We start from the raw sequence: 17245 nt of genomic DNA, 5'->3' as shown, positions 1-17245 counted from the left end.
TTTCCTGACTTTATAGGATATAAATATATTGTACATTAACCCGGGTGACAGGCAGAATCCTCGTAGCTCCAAAATGATCACTTTTGAGGAGGCTCTAAAACGGCTTTTTTGTTAAATTACATTGCACCGTCAAAGAGAGCAAGCCATTTTCAGTAGATTTGTGAAAGAAAAGTTTTGGCCTGACGCCTGCAATAATAATGCATAACAAATTTCAGTTTTTATTATATATTGCCATTTTAACACTGTCACCTTTACTCTGCTTAATATTGCTCTGGTAGTAATGCATGTGTGTATCGATATTGAATCATTGAGCATGCCCATACACACAAAAAACATGGCGGGACACAGAGAAACCATATGATTATAGGCACCCAGCAGGAGCTCATTCACACTTATTTGTGCTTCTGTTTCTCACGACTGTCTGACAACATTTAAACAACCGTTTTGTAAAAGTATAGTTTGCTTGGCCTGACGTTTACATTTGTGTTGATGAATCATGTCTTTGTCCCTCCTCCTTTTGTCTGCCTCTTCCTCCGCTCCGCAGCAAACCTTGGAGAACAACTTGACTAACCTAGTGAAGAGGAACAGTGAACTGGAAAACCAAATGGCCAAACTCATCCAGATCTGTCAACAGGTTGAGGTATGCAACATCTATTTATTTATGTATTTATTTGTAGTATATTGTAGTACAGGATCATTAAATGGGGTTCAGTCAGGGAAGCTCACCAGGATTGATACTGCTTGGTACAATACTTCACATTAGGAACTTTTAATCAAAAGCAAGCAGATCACTACAACATTGATTATAAACATAATCTTTTACAGAAAAATCTTGTATTTTTCCTATCCTCTAATTTCCTTCATGTGCTGTGGTTTTAGAATCATCGGCACTCCAATCCATTATTTAAGTGAACTTCTCCAGCTACTAGTCAAATATTGAGAAGTCACTTAAATTTAATAAAAATTATTTGAGCAATTTATTCAAGATCTGCGCTGCAATGTTGTTTTACAGCTATCTATAATAGAAGAGGTTTCATTTAAAAGCTGAAACTGCTCTTTTACTGGCTTAGTGCAATTACTGCAATTGGTCATTCCAATGCACTTGGCGAACTGAGTTCACTGCCGGCGCACAGCTTTGAAATTTGAATGTTGAGGTCTGATTGAGCCCTTTGTGAGTAGTCAATATTACAATTATCAACACAGACCAGCCCCACGTTGGTCGATACGGTTCGGAATGGACACTGTTACTATCTTGGCTTCAGAATGCTAACCGATTGCGTCAAAATGAAACCTTGAAAGAGTTTAATTTTAATATTGATTTTAAAATAAAATCTGAGACGATGTACAGTAGTGCCTTGGTTTAAGACGGGGATATGCAAGTTAGATACTCGAGAGCTGCAGTCCTGCAAATTTCAACAGTGTTGCAAGCAACAGTTTGAAGCAAGTACTTGGCCTCTTTTTGAATTTTTTTTTTTTACTATCTGCTGCTGTAAATTTTGCTGCCACCATAGCCCTCACAACTCAATCTTGTGCTTGCAACACAAGACAATAAAGCTCAATGGTCACAAGTCAAATAAGTGGCTCACTCTTAAGTCAAGGTACCACTGTACTATTTTGAACATGGCCTTTGTGTTGACACAATGTCTAGCTGCTACCGCATACATGTCTGTAGAAAATGAAACCTTGGGCAGTTCTTTCAATTTTGACCTTTTCTATTTGGCATTGTGTTGTGATTAAAATGAAAGTAGCCAGCAATGTGAAGTTTAAGTGCAGCCATCAAACACTGATTGCACTGCACACACACACACACACACACACAGTAATGATTTGTATTAAAACCCTTATACTAAATGTAGTGACTCTCTTGCCAATCAAAACGGGTCACCATGGTTACCTGTGGGTTGTTGTTTTGACACTTGGTTCAATGACGAAGACTCACTCCAGTTTCCACTTCACAATGCTGATTTATTTTACTTACAGTTTGTTTCAATTTTGTTTCCACTTGGAAAGAGAACGTGAGTCCATAATGACTAGACACAACACGATCACCCCCACCACGCCACCGACCACGGTCTGAAACTGTTTTTCTTCTCCCCCTGGTTACACCTGAGACTCATCATCCCACTGATTAAGTAATCTCAGGCCAAGGCAAATGGGCACCACTGCTCCCCCAAGTGGTGGGAGGTTTAACAAATAAACAAGTTAACAGAAATGGCTCTTACACTAAAAAATAAACAGCATTATCCCTGGTGAGATTTGACTGTCCTCCCTGAGAAGTTTATTATACAGACCAAACTTCTCACTTTGAGGGCTGTTAATGCATCTGCTCAGCCAGTCAATACCAAATGACTGCTGCGTGATTCATTAAGTGCAGACAAACCCAACGGCATGTGGAGGTTGTCCGTTGTCTGCATGCAAATAGAGTATGATCGACAACGTGCCTTTGTCTAGACAAATCGAACTTAAGATATGTTGCAAAAACTTTAGACACAATTCATTTATGTATGGTTAATTTCCTCCTTGAAACATACATTTGCTAGATTTCGATTACTCATATGTTCAGTTTGCTTTAGTTCAAACACAACAGCTACAATTCAACTACTGAGAGCACCAAATTCCTTACAGCACAGATAGACCAAGCATGGCCAAGATGGCCGTATCATCACAAATCATTTGAGTCAGGTGTGTGTCTCGACCTCCGCTGAACCCCTGAGACTGACTCACCGAACCCCTGGGGTTTAAGAACCACTGCTTTAAGGGGTGGCTTGGAGCCAAGAGAGAATACATTAAGTTTAGGTGCAAATCAGGATGAATGTGCTTATTGGGAAACTATAGCGAGTCACTGTAATGTGTTTTCCCCACAGTTTTTGCAACTCTCTTAAGTTCTTCTCTCGAATGTCCTTAGCAAAGGGCTAATTTAATTATTTATGGAAGGAATAAGTTTGAATAGTGTTGGTATTAATGTGAATAGAGAGAGTGGTCACCTTCAAGTGAGGCATGCCCTGTATCAAACATATAACCTTATTGTAGGCATGGAAGGAATGTTGTTCTCTCAGGAGAGTGGGGCAAAGAAAAGTGTCACACAAAAAAAAAAAGACAAAGTTAAAAGTAAAGTACATGGTTCGGCAGCGAGGTTAAGAGGCCAAACGGAGGGAGTGGGGATTTTGCGCAAAGAGATGCTGCTTGAGTGAGGGTGTGTGAAGAGGCAAATCTGAGGAGCTTTAAAGGGCCAACCTGGATTCCCATCCTCCTTGTTTTCATCATGTTGTAATGTTTGAGGAGATCCGATCAAACACTCAGCCAATGTGTCAGCACACATAACACCTTCCGTTCCATCCTCTACTTTTTTCGTCTTGTTTGTATTTGTTTAGTTATTCATTTTAATGTGCTGGGTGTTTCAGAATTTGATGCATTGTTCATAAATTGTTGATGAGCAAACAAATACCATCCTTGAATTGCCAAGGAGACAAAAAGCCAAATAGGGAACTTCCTGCTCATGTATTCATGGAAAGGTCGGGGCAAAAGTGTGTTTTTTGTGAAGACATGATAGGAGATACACCAGGAGAGACTCATTATGTATTCTATTGTGTTTACAAGCTGTGGGGAAAAGATTTATGTGGCTAAAAAAAACTATGGATTTTTCTTTTCTTCTCTTTTTCTGACTACCATTGTGTGTACTAGTCTAAGCATGTCTCATTTGGAGCTTGTTTGCAGCAATCTTGTATATTTTGATTATGATTGGATTTGTCTATGTCTACATACATTCAGATAAAACCTCAACCACATGAAGGTTGGCTAGAACCCACCTAGATGTCGCCTATAACCTAAAAGTGTAAGAGACATGAGAAAAAGTCACAACCAAAAGCATTTTTAAGAGAGTACAAGTACAAATAATGATTCCAACGATTACTTCACTTTGAAGTTGGCGATGACGAGCTGTCAGTTGCTCTGTTTTTATTGTTTAATTAAAGCAGTCTCACAGTACACAACAGCCAAGGACATATGGTAGTGTTCAATGCAGAAAAGTCACGCAAAACATGCCTCGCAATGTGATTGATCGTGTAGACCTATTCGAGTCAGATTGTGTTATACTGACAGCTATCTTAAAATGAAATGTAGTGACACAAGTAAGGAGTGAGTTCAACTTCAGAGCTGCCAAGTGTTGTAGATTGTCGGTATTTTGTTTTTGAAATCACCAGACGCTTCCACATTACGCCTGGTGTGCCAGTGACGCATGAACGCATCTCCTGAAGCTAGTAGTAGTAGCGGACGACTCATTTTGGCTAACAAAGTGGTGCTAACGCTAACCCGATCGCTGTTATTCATATCAGGCAGCGTTACGTCCAGTGGCTCCAATGATGTAATGTGTCGCTGCGCATGAAGCTAGAGGACGAGTCCACCGTAGTTAACCGCAAGCTAGTGTCTTGATCTTAACATAACCCAATCGCTGCTATTCATATAAGAACGCGGAAGAGAAGGAAAGTGAGGAGTTATGAGGAGATCGACCTACAGCAACCGAACATTTTATTCCGCCGACAGAGTGCCATAGCAAATTGTTTGCTGCCAAAATGGGATGGAATAAACATCAATTTCAATATACAATATGATGCCCCATTCATTCGTCTTTCCATCGCTGTCGCTGATAAAGTCACAGGACCGACAGGTTACCGCCTATAAGTACTGTAGTCGACTTGCCGGTCTATCATGTCTGCGTCTTTTTCGCCGAAAAACGCATCTCTGGGGAACCGAAACTGCTTCACGCCATTCTCCCGTCACTTCCAACAAAAGCCAGTAACGTAATGTGACCGCATAATCCAAATGAATTAAAACAATTGAAATGTATCAGTAGAAAAGAAAACACATTCAGACACACAGCCAGGAAGACAATAATGTGGCTTAATGATGTCATATACGGTTTGGCCCAGATTTTCGACGTGTTAATCAAAATCCATGATTGTTGCTGACATATTGTTTAATACAACAAATCGTGTCCTTTGTGTTTATTGATGCACGCCATCAAAGTTATTATTCAAAATTACATTCCGACTCATTGTTGTCAGCATTTGTTTTTTGTTTGTCGGTGCTTTGTGGTTAAAATGATGCAGCGTCACATTTTTTAGTAGAAGTCACATGGTCCAAGTAAAATTTTCTTGAGATACTGTACTTCTCCAACTTTTTTCATTCCATATGTATTCTGAATCAGTTCAACACAGTAGCCTGAATTATTCAAATGCTTGAGCCCACCGCTAAGTCCCATTATATCAAATTCATGTCAACCAAGAGTTAGCAAGGTTCTGCTCAGTTGCTGGAAAATGTCCTAACTTTGGCTTCCCCTTGAGTATACGAGGTAAAGTTTTAACAGCAAACAAACATTTGTAGTGCAGCTTGTGTGAACTTATTTGGGGATTTGTTCAGTGGTTAATTGGGCAGTGTTTGCTTGTCTTGCAGCTGACACTGACAAATGTGCATGCTGAAGGCTGAATGGACATTGCCGCGTCATTAAAATGCACATGCAATTTGGTTTATTTATCTGTCGTCAACAGACAGCGAAACAAGAGATTACATTGAGACATCACACTATCAAGCTTCTTGGCCACATGATTCAATCGTGCCATTGTCTGCTGGTGAATGCTTTCTGTCAGACGTTAAAAAAAAAAGTAAAAAGAATGAATCAATGCATGTCATTACAACACCGTGCTGCAGATGAACTCAACCTCATGATTTGGCTGATTGCAACCAGAGTTGAATTACATTCTTCATTATATACTTTCCTATTGAGTGATTCCACTGACGACGATGTGCTACATCGGGATCATATTGGACTACATTGACTTGTTCGAAGACATTCCACTGACGTTTCCTTGTTAATCATTTTATCAAACAGAGTTGTGTTTGTTTGTTTTTTTTGCCAAGGCTTCATTTCGTTAAGGTCTCATCGCTTGCGAGCTTTGTTGAGTAATGAGGGGAACGTAGTCGTGATATGTTAACCACTTTTTTATGATAATTTAATTTACACGGAAGACTTAATTTTTCCATTTGCAATAAATCTGGACTTTTTAGCTTTGTAGTAAGTTAACATCACTTTAACCGTATTAAACATGATGTGTTTAACATTCATTCAGTGCCACTGATGGCTATTGAAGTCAAACATCCATGATTTCATCTTGGTCAATGAATAAAAAAAATTGTGTGTGTCTTGTCCTCTCCAGGTGAACACCGCCATGCACGAAGCCAAGTTGGTGGAGGAGTGTGACGAGCTGGTTGAGATCATCCGCCAGAGGAAGCAGGTCATTGCTGTGAAAATCAAGGAGTCCAAGGTAAAGAACGCTCAGGACTACTGGTGCTCAAATCAGGGTTCTACGCTGCCAATTCTGATATTGATCATCCGGGACTGAGATCTGCCTATCACGTCCAATAACGATCACGTGGATTAGCTGTATTTATTTTCGAGCTACAATGAATTATTATTTTAATAATCGATTAATCTGGTGATTATTTTATTTTGATTAATCAGGTAATTGTGATTAAAACGTATTTTTTACTCCCTTTATTCATCCAACAGGACATTATTTCAAATGGGCTTGGGTCGATTACCGGTTTGACTGTTTACTGTGGTTTTAAAGTCAAGCTTTCAATAACCGCTAATAATAATGTCACCAGTGATGAACTATTTTTTTCTTTTTCTTTTTTAGGGGATTTCTAAGCAGGGCATATTATGATTGCCGCCTATTTGAAGTTAATTGCCTCCAATTAACTTTTTCCCCTTCCTTCTTGGCACATAACGGAGAACGAGGGAAATAGCAAGACGAGCTACGGCAAACACAGATGTCGGATTACTGTGCATTTTCCTTACAAAAAACAAAAGGTGCTAGTGCTAAGCAGGTACTAGTTGGCCACAACGACATCATGAGTAGCCCACAGGTCTAGCTCACCAGTAATAGGACACTGTGACTTACTAAAAATAATTAGAAGAAGACTGTTAACATTTATTCATGTATTCATTTATTTATTTATTTAAACTTAACATGATTCACATTTCTTCTGTACTAAATTATCGATATTTCTTTAAAAAAATGTAATTATGTTCAATGGGAAAAATATATATTATATACCCAAATATTAATAAAAGTTCATTTTAGAACGGTACTTGGTTTTAATTATAGGCAAAAATGTTGATAGTTGTTTTTGTAAGTAACTTGTGTATATTTATTATTTGGATTTAACACAAAGAATATCAGTATGGAGAACTACAGAAATGTATGAGATCCTTTATAATGAGATGCCTTTTGATAGAAAGTGCACTGTCTGCTTCGTCTATGAAATATTTGCAACCAGGTATCAAATGAAATCTAACTTTATTTATAAAGCACCTTTCATACCTTAAAATCACGTAACGGGTCTCCAAGTAAGACAGCAGATGGTAGAACCTTGGTGTCTTTCACCTCTGATTAAGGCTGGCCATTTAGTCCAATTAAGTCAATTATTTTTCGAGTTATTTGTTTAGCCTTCAGACCTTTACCACTGATAGTGGTAAAGCGTGACGCATAATTATACACATCAACCACCAAGTGATGTGTTAAATATTAAGATGAATGAAAAGCACTTCACAGCATTCTCGTAATCACAGATGTTGACAAATGGATGAAGTCAAGCAAAGTCGGAAAAGGAGGGCAGTGGAAGGCTGGGCTAACCGGAGGGGGAAAGGCAATGATTAATTTTTTTTTTGTAATTAAACAAAACAAAATGGTTTGCGCACTAATAGAGATGACTGGTGACCTGCTTAGATGAAAAGAGGAGACAAAAAATAAATATCTCTATCAAAAAACTGTAAATCTTGTCTCATCACAGAGCTTCCTTCGTGAAATGTTTTATTAGGTTTAATTAAGAGGCCCGCAACAAAATACACAGTTACACAAGTCAATAACAGCTACTAGAATATGATTTATGAGAATTGTAGCGAAATGGAAAAACTGAAATAAACTCACAGGAAAGGTGTAGTTCCACCATTAGTGAAGTTAACTTTAATGAGCTTATTGGGTGTAAGTGGATTTAGCAATGAAGTGTTAATAAATAACACTTACTGAATTAACATGTCAATACAGTTTTCAAATTCTGCCATCTGCAGTATATTTTTGTTTTTCTATTTAGGTACAAGAGAATTCCAAATTATTATTAACACCTCTCACTATGATGTAGTTTAATTCACACCACTGCAAAGTACAACAAAAACAACTACCTTCATTTATTTAACACCGCCCAGTAATTTCTCTGCTCAGGCAACCTTTTTAATAAATCACTTTGCCTTATGGTGATTATGATATGTATAATAAGGTACTTTCTTGCTAGCAGCTTTTCAAACAAATCCATTGCAAATGCAATGTGTCATCCAAAATGTTTCATCTCACCCCTTGGCCCTGTAATGTTTAGGCCATGAAGTGTTTAAAGTTCTGACAGTCAGGGACCGTGAACAAAACATAATTGTGTCAAGCTTCAAAAATAGAGTCTGCTGTCGTTTGTGTGAAGAAAGTGTTCATCTGTGCAACAGAATAACAGGATTATGCAGGCATTGATCACAGTGTGCGCAGAAGAGCTCTCGTTTTCTCTCTCATTTCCTCTTAAGAACTCTGCTGCTCTCCAAGGAGAATGTTTAATCTTTATTCCCATGTCTTGATGTGTGTGACTTTATTCATCCACATCCCCCCTCTATATTTTTATTGTGGTATTGAAAACTTGATTAGAATCTAAAATATTAAATCAAACAAATTTTTTTTCTTCTTTTTCGGGCCATATTTGTGGAGGTACAAGGTGTACAATTTGTGCTCAAGTGAATTTTTCGAGCTTTGGCGCACAGGTGGGAGGAGAGGGGAAACAAATTGACTTAAGCAACAAAAAGTTTGGGGTGTAGTTGTCAAAAAGTGGGTCAGAGAAGTTTGGAGCTGATGCCTCAGAACTTTGTCTGGTTCCAGTTTCTCTCCGCTAATGTTTTGAACGTTTTGATGCTCTTGTCCCTGAGAGACAAACTGTAAAACTTCCCAATCTTTGTAAGAGCTTAAGAAGTGCATCGTCATAAAAAGGGGCTGACATAAAAAAGGAGTCTTTTTTTGTTGCTTATTAATGGATGAGGTTGAGTATTGTGTCTACCCACAGTTACTTTTTTGTGGGAATGTCACATTAAGAATTGTTATAATGAATTAAAACATTGGCTAATTACTACTTCAGTCAGTCCTGTGCATCCGTGTCTTCCATTCTAATCCCTTTATGAAGCAAAATTGACTTTTAAGGTGTGATTCCTCTGCGCGCCATTGTCTTCTGTCTTCTGCTCTTGCACATAACCGAATGTGTGGCTATGTTCACACAGCAGGGCATAATGCCTAATTTCGACTTTTTTGTTCAATTCAATAATTTTATGTAGCTAATTTTGCAACAAGCGACTTCTAATGTGAACAGAATGTATGTGTTAAGTGACACGTGCACAAAACACGGCATCCTGTGGCGCAGTTATTGGCATGGCCCGATATTAGTTTCTGACTGAAAGATAGCCATGAGTAACAATATTGCTGTGTCATGGTATTGCAATATTAAAATTACAGCTCTAAAATGTCCTTATTTAAAATATTCGAAAAGAAAACCTTTTTTCCCCAATGAAGAAAAATCTAATTATTTTTACACAAAATATAGAATATACTAAAAAAAAAGGTGTACAATGTTAAGTATAAATAAATAGATGTTAACATGTTCTTCTGGTTTGATTCTTCTCTTAGTATGTCGCAGTGTCCCATCACTGGTTTGCTATTTTTAGAACAAACCTGTGGACTACTCATGTTGTCCTTGGGGGTAACTAGTACACACTGGCACCTATAGTACGTGTACCCATGGTTATTTTGTTTATTTTATTTTTTAAGGACAATGCAAAGGCATCCATGTAACTATAACTGTCTCTGTCATACCTTCCTCCGTCCCTCCTCCAGCATAACTCGTAGGTAGAAGAAGAGAAAAAAAGTTACTTGGAGGCAATTCACTTTAAAGAGGTGGCTTGTTTATTCAACTCTGCAAGCAGCCAATAATATTGTGCCCTACTTAGAAGTCCCCTAAAAAAAAGAAGAGTACAGTATTTGCGGTTCTTGAAACCTTTACTTTTTAAAACCATGTTTAACCATCTAATATCATAATATTCGTAATCGGCCCATGCCTAGGCACAGTTCATGGCAATAAATAATATGTTCACTTGTGTAGGTATCAATCCTAACACAATTGTGACATTTTCAAGAATTTTGTGCTTGAACTCGATCTCCACTTATATTTATCCGTTTTAAAGCATTTTCATTTTGCCACATTTTCTGCTTCTTTCCATTTTGTACCATCAGTTTTGTCGAGTAATGGTTTGTCGCCTTTTGATGGTGAATATGTAAGGTGTGAAAAGTAATTCAGCACCACTTTTCAATTTCATTCGTATCTGCTTGGATTTTGAAAGCTCCAATCACAAACTGCAGTCATCATAATGGCACCGCGAGTAAGCGATTGAAGCATTTGTTTTTATGTGATCTATGCCAGCTGTGAAATCCATTTAATTGATCGCTCACGCGTGGTGCGACGCACTAGCATAGTTGCTAGGCAACGTTGATCAACGCTCACTCACTTTTCTATTGATACAACAGCTCTAAACATATGTTCAGTCAAGAGCACAGTATTCCGATTCCATTACTTTTATTGAAATTATGAAAAAAGATAAAAACACGTGCATCTTCATAGTAGCTCATTAAATGAGCAGTGCACACGTCACTAGTGATGATTAGTATAACTTCCGGATCTGCTACACAAATTAATCTCTAGTGTGACATTTTTCTAATGAAATTTGGACGTCTCATGAAAACGCTACGCTACAGGAAATAGAGACACCCTTCAACAAGAATTCAACAAGTCACACCTTTTAAGTTGTCTGCCCATCAGCCTCTTGCATGGTGTCAGAAGTCTGGATAGGGGAATCGGCGTACCTTGAAAGTGTGCAAGCCAGGTGTGTTGGAAAAAAAAGATTGAATATGGCCATTAGTTTGTAGGTTGGGTTTGACATATATCTTTTGACACCTCCTATATTGTCCAATCAAACAACACGGTTGCAGTGTTTTGTTAGTGTGTGTTCAACAAGCTGCTTGGATGTCATTTATAGTGACAGCACATTATGATGCTCGAAGTGGAGAGCAGATAACGGGCAATTGACAACTCCATTAAGTCGCCAGCTCAGAGCAGCTTTTAAAGCGGGAGCAGCCTTTGCAGCAACAGAAAGAAAGTAGGAAGTAGGTAGTGCTTTGATTCTCCCAGAACGTTTGATGACAACCTCTTAACCAATCCCCTCCCTGTGAGCCCCCCAAGTAGCATTTGCATGATTCACGTCTCAAATGGAAATTTAAATGAGTCATTTGTTGAGGTCATTTAAAGGTTTATCTGTTAATGCTGCAGTTATTGGATTAGGAATATTTGTGATTACTGCTTTAGCTGCAGTGACGTCATTGTGCATCAAATACATTAGTGTCACACAAATATGTTAAAATTGCCCAAAGAATATAAAGTCCAAGGCTAATATAGCGCTTGGGGAAACCCTTGAATGGTAAGCTTGAACTTTGTAATACCAAACTATACTAGTTTGATAATAACTGTTCTGAACATTGCCAAGTAGTTTCAGTCGTGGTATAGTTCTTGTTAACAGAAAAGTGCCGAATGCTGAACTCTACGACACGCTTTTTAATGCAACACAACACATTAAAGAGGTCAGCACAAGAATGAGGAAGCCAAGCATTTCATCTCACCTTTCACCCGTGAACTGGACCTCTGTCGACCGGCTGCATTCTTTCTGCTTTCCTGCCTCGCCTGTCTCGTCATGTAATGTGTGTCTCTAAGAGCAGTAGAGAACTCACTTGTTTATCTAGCGTGCACATAATCCTCTGAAACAAATGTCAGCAACTCTGATGCAAATATTTATAGTACCGTCTTCAGAAGGATTTGCTTTGCCTGCAACAATTTGGTTTCACCTGGTAGATGTCTGTCAAAGATGGCAAACTCGGACCTCTCCAGTCTGTTATGGAGGTGCAGAATATTATTCCAAACTGTATGTAACACATCAGAAGAAAAACATGTAAAAGAGGCAAAGAAGCTAAACAAAATTAGCTACAAGTTACAACATTAAAATAAAAGTAAAAGTAAAATAGAATTTGTCTTCCAGGTGATGAAGCTGCGCAAATTGGCCCAGCAGATTGCAAACTGTCGTCAGTGTCTGGAGCGTTCCAGTGCCCTCATCACACAGGCAGAACAGAGCCTGAAGGAAAACGACCACGCCCGCTTCGTTCAGACTGCGCGAAATGTGGCTGAAAGGTGATGATGAACACATTCACTGATTATCTGCATCTTCTTATGACAGGTCATCAGTTTTCACGTTTGATTTGGCTGAACCTGCAGCAAACTAACAGGCTTCTGCTGGTGGCAGTATTACAGGGCTCCACATTTTGATTTAGATTGCAACTAGTCGTTGTTACGTAGGGGTGCTTTGCCGGTTAATGCAAACGACATTTCACATTTTTTCAATCTACTGCTGCCTTTCTTTGTCTCTCCTAAATACACCAGAGTTGCCATGGCGACAGCCTCCTCCCAGGTACTCATCCCAGATGTCAATCTGAATGAAGCTTTCGACAACTTTGCCCTGGACTTTTCTAGAGAGAAAAAGATTCTAGAAGGCCTTGATTACCTAACAGGTACATTTTGTAACTGTAGATTCAGACACACATAATGAATTATACTTTTATAGGAGATTTTTACCGTCGCTCTTTCAATGGTTTTGCTTGGCTGTGTTGATGCAACGGGGTTATTTACCACAGTATAGATATATAAGCTATTTCATGTGAAACGTAACGCAGTGTCCATACAAAAACATGACATTACAAGGATATAGAAAGACAATGTATTAATTATCAATGTGTTTATAGGTTGGTAGTTGGCAGTAATGTAAAACTATACTGCGTCATGCACTTTGCATTTTAACACTATGTGATCATTTATCTCCGCCAAAGAATATTCAAGAGTAAAAGATGAATCAATAATTTCATAGACTTAAAGCTATGCTACTGTATTGTTCACTCACTTTGAAACTTCTTTCCCATGCAGCACCGAGCCCGCCGTCCATCCGAGACGAGCTGTGCACGGCATCACACGACACCATCACTGTTCACTGGACATCTGAGGATGAGTTCAGCGTCACCTCTTATGAGCTGCAATACACCATTTACACTGGACAGACTAACTTTATTAGTGAGTTATGAGACACACGCACGTAGACACACGCACACACACACACATTCACCGGAATGTCAATCATATATGCTCAAGATGATGATTTGAGCATGTTTCTGTTCAGGTCAGACCCTAGCATGAAAATATAAGAAAGTGGAACATCTCAACTCTTTATGTTTTTCTGAGTATGCTCAATATTTTATTCTATTCTATTCTCGGGTAACCTAGATTTTCTCCCCGTCAATGTTAAGTGGTTAAAAAGAAACTGAGCTGATCTATGAGTGCTGCAAATTGTGAAAGAGGAGCAATGTGAGCAGCCGTAGTGATGATTTAAATGGATACACCAGTTCTAACCAAAGAATGTTCTGCCAATAGGATTTTTTTTTGTCCGACCACTACTAATTACTAATGGTATGTTACTGATATTGAAGGAAGCTTAAAGTAACATGGGGCCCTGTGCACAATTTCAAAGGATTTCTCCATAACTTCTCAATGACCACCACGACTCCACAAAGTTTATTAATAATATTGTAGATAGTATTATACAGGCTTGGGGAGTAACGGAATACATGTACCGCCGTTACATAATCAGATTACAAAAACGTGTTACTGTATTCCGTTAAATACAGGAAAAAACATGTAATCAGATGACATGTACATTTATTAAAAACGGGGATTACTTCAAGGGATTACAATTTCTACGATGAGAGCGAGGGCGAGAGAGTGTGAGAGAGCGCACCGAGTGGGACTGTTGTTACATGTCTGGGAGGTGGGAACGAACGAACTGACTAGTCGCGTCCTCCACACGCGGGCAGTTTGACAAAGCTTCACGGACGGGAGCAGGAAATGGCGACAAGTATTTACTGGAATTTACTCGTCTTTCTGAAGGAGCAAAAGTTTGAGCTGAGAGTCCAGCGGCATGCTACACGCTGTAGCTTCTTGCTAGCTAGCCTGTTAGCCTACAAACAAATCTTCCTCCCACTAATTCACTATTTAAACATCATACACAACATATGCACGGCTAAACTTGTAACTGGGATAAAAGGTCATTTTGCAGATGATGTCACGCATCGTCATCCTCATTGGATGACTGTGTCTGTCTGTCTGTCTGTCTAAACTGTGAGGTGTGGTTGCATTTGGTGACAGTTCGAAAACAACATATGGCCTTCAATCAATCAACCCATCTATAACCTTCATGCTTTTTAATTACACAAGGATTTTTGCTATTTGTGGGCTGCCCGTGTTCCTACCACCCCCGCAAATAGCAGGGGCACATTGTATAGAATATATATTGTGGTGATTTTTATTTTAATATTATCGTACTTGGATTACGTTACTAACAAAAAAAATTAGCAGATAACTTGTAACTGTAACGGAATACATTTTAAAAGTAACCCTCCCAACCCTGGTATTATAGACCACGGACATTCATTGCCTTAGGTCTACAAGTATTCAGCTGGGGTGCTGTGCAGTCTACCATTGAAATTACTTTGACGGTAAAGGATTTCAAAAAATATATATAACTCATTGTTACGTTAGTTAGTCATTTTGTTTTGTCATAGATTTCAACAAATGCTTGGCTCAATGTGGAGGAAGAAACCGAACGAATGTGAAAGTCGGAGTGGATAATGGTTGTAATGGAGGTAAAATTCCTCTTACGGAGGATGACGTGTTTATTCAACATAATTATGCACACTCATACACGTTAATACACGCACACACAAACAACAACTGCACCACTGGCCTTTAATCTGCTGCTTTTATGTCTTCATTCTCTCCTCTCTTTCCTCGTGAGCAGCCCTGACTTTTCTCCATCTAGCCATGAAAGTGGAGTGCCCTGGCCCGTTTGAAACATTAGGATACATTTCAACTCTGACTCAGACATTCAGCCTCGTGCTGCCACACAGCCCTTAGAGATTCACAGCAGACATAGAAAATGACAGAAACCATTAGGCCTACTATGCCACTTAGATTTCTACCATTGTAAACATTTAAAGCGGCTAAACGCTTCTATTTGAGCACCAACTGATTCTCAGTCCTCCTGGGGGGAACAAAAGGTGGAGTGAGTTGTTAGAACTGTGTGCAGGGTCATGTAAGCAGAACACCCACAAAAAAAAAAAAACACTCAGCAAGTATTGTATCAATGCTGGGTCACAAAAAAAAAATGTGTGCAGACCACCGCCAGTCATAATTTGGATCAACACCAAAAGAGATCACAGCTTTGATGGGAGTAATAAAAATTGCATGCAGTTGCTTATTAATTGATCAAGTTCTAAAACCCCATATGACCCACATTTGAACCTTATTTTTTTACACCCTCCTTGGGCTGTTTTTAACTTTCTGTTACCAGTCGGCATGGTCCTTCTTCAGCCTCCATACTACAGCCACCAATTTTCTATTTAAATTTAAGAATACTCATGAACTGCCCAAATTCATAATTTACATTGTTGGGTGATTCAATAGTACCAAGAAAACAACATACTGCCTTTTTAACATCATGGTGTCTTTTTCAATGAACATTTTTACTGTCTCAAGCATGTTTTCCTCTATTAAAAAACTGAACCTCTGCATTCCATGGATATTTGGTCTTGAAAATGTGAAAAATAATTGTGGCCTTTCCCATGTTAGTTTGACCAATGAGACGATTTTTCCTCCCAGTATAAAATAAAACTATAGACGTTCTATACCACTTTTTTTCAGACAAATACCATTTTGAATACCACCAATACTAGTACTTTTGATATATAAAATTTACCCCCCAAAAAACAATAAAATTATTTAAAAAACACACACCTATATATATCCCAATATGACATTTTCCTTAAAATTGCATGTTATGGCAATTTTCTATTCTTCTAATTTCTAGTTGCTGATTATAAAACAGTCGCAAGAGGGCATCCGATACCGCCGTCAGGAGTACCAATACCTTAAAATAAGGCAGGTATCAGCGCTACCTGGTATCGTACTCGCCCATGCCTCGATAAAACCAAATACATTATGATAGAAACTTGATCTAATAGCACAATATCACATTTCCAAGAGTGCTTCTAAAGAATACATCCAACTGCTGACTCTAGGTAATAATGTGTGAGTTTCTATCTTGGCTATTAGTGTCCCTCTTATGTGTTAAGTTAGCTGTTTTTTCACAGAGCAATAATCCAGTTTTGGGGCGCACAAGCCTATGGTTGCCCACTCATTCACAATATTACCTTGAACTCAGTGTTGCGTCATCAAAGAAGAGTTGTCATAGTCTCCAAGGGTAGCTAGCTAGCATGTGTTCCGCTCTTGTCATCTGTCAAGGACACATTTATTTTCTTTCCCATCGCCCAGTTTCCTGTTGCTGTGCATTACTTTGAAGCCTCAGTGTTCTACAAAGCGGTGGAGCTGATGACAGGAAGCCCTTTTGTTCACACGAGACGTGATAACAAACTGCTGTGTACCAATTCAGCAAAAAGGTGCAATTAAGTGTAAAGACTTGACAAACAGAGCAAACACATTTCCCACACATTTTCTCTTTGAAAGCATGCCATTCTATAACTGCTTTTATACTATATCCAAATAATAAGGGAAAACTATCAGAATCACAATTTCTTCATCTCAGTCACATCTAAATAAATCTCAATTTAAGAGTTCCCTTCCCTCATCCATTCTTAAAGCGGCTCCCATTTAATGGCCTTATTTGCGTCCTGTGAAGTATTTATATTTACAAGAAGACTCTCCGCTATTACTTATGTATGTATGTTGTTGCCACCCCGCTCAATAATTCATAAAGTCCCAGTAGGTTTGAAGTGAAGATTGTTCCCAGAGTTCCGGATTGCCACCGCAGGGAAAGATTTAAGGAACAGAGTGATGAAAGGGAATTGTTATTGTAATTCTAACTGTGCGCTACAAAACTTAATCGCGACTGTAAGGCGATTTAACAAAATCTGTTGTTTTATTTGCCATTTGAATGTGTTTGTTAATGGCGGAT

General features: G+C 38.7%; 1 protein-coding gene across 3 annotated transcripts in view; it reads left to right on the top strand.

The window, feature by feature from the left end:
- The window catches only part of mid2 (midline 2), a 113484-nt gene that overhangs the window by 76896 nt on the left and 19343 nt on the right, over positions 1 to 17245 (top strand). For all 3 annotated transcript variants that reach the window (XM_086085030.1, XM_086085031.1, XM_086085029.1), the window contains 5 exons: positions 545 to 640; positions 6210 to 6317; positions 12215 to 12363; positions 12613 to 12740; positions 13150 to 13293. In XM_086085030.1, the coding sequence (XP_085941156.1) occupies positions 545 to 640; positions 6210 to 6317; positions 12215 to 12363; positions 12613 to 12740; positions 13150 to 13293 (625 nt within the window). The remainder of the gene's footprint in view (positions 1 to 544; positions 641 to 6209; positions 6318 to 12214; positions 12364 to 12612; positions 12741 to 13149; positions 13294 to 17245) is intronic.

The sequence above is a fragment of the Leptonotus elevatus genome, chromosome 9 (genome assembly GCF_054856555.1).
Source record: "Leptonotus elevatus isolate MCC_2025b chromosome 9, RoL_Lele_1.0, whole genome shotgun sequence".
Classification (NCBI taxonomy): domain Eukaryota; kingdom Metazoa; phylum Chordata; class Actinopteri; order Syngnathiformes; family Syngnathidae; genus Leptonotus; species Leptonotus elevatus.
This window is presented reverse-complemented; position numbering and strand designations above follow the sequence as displayed.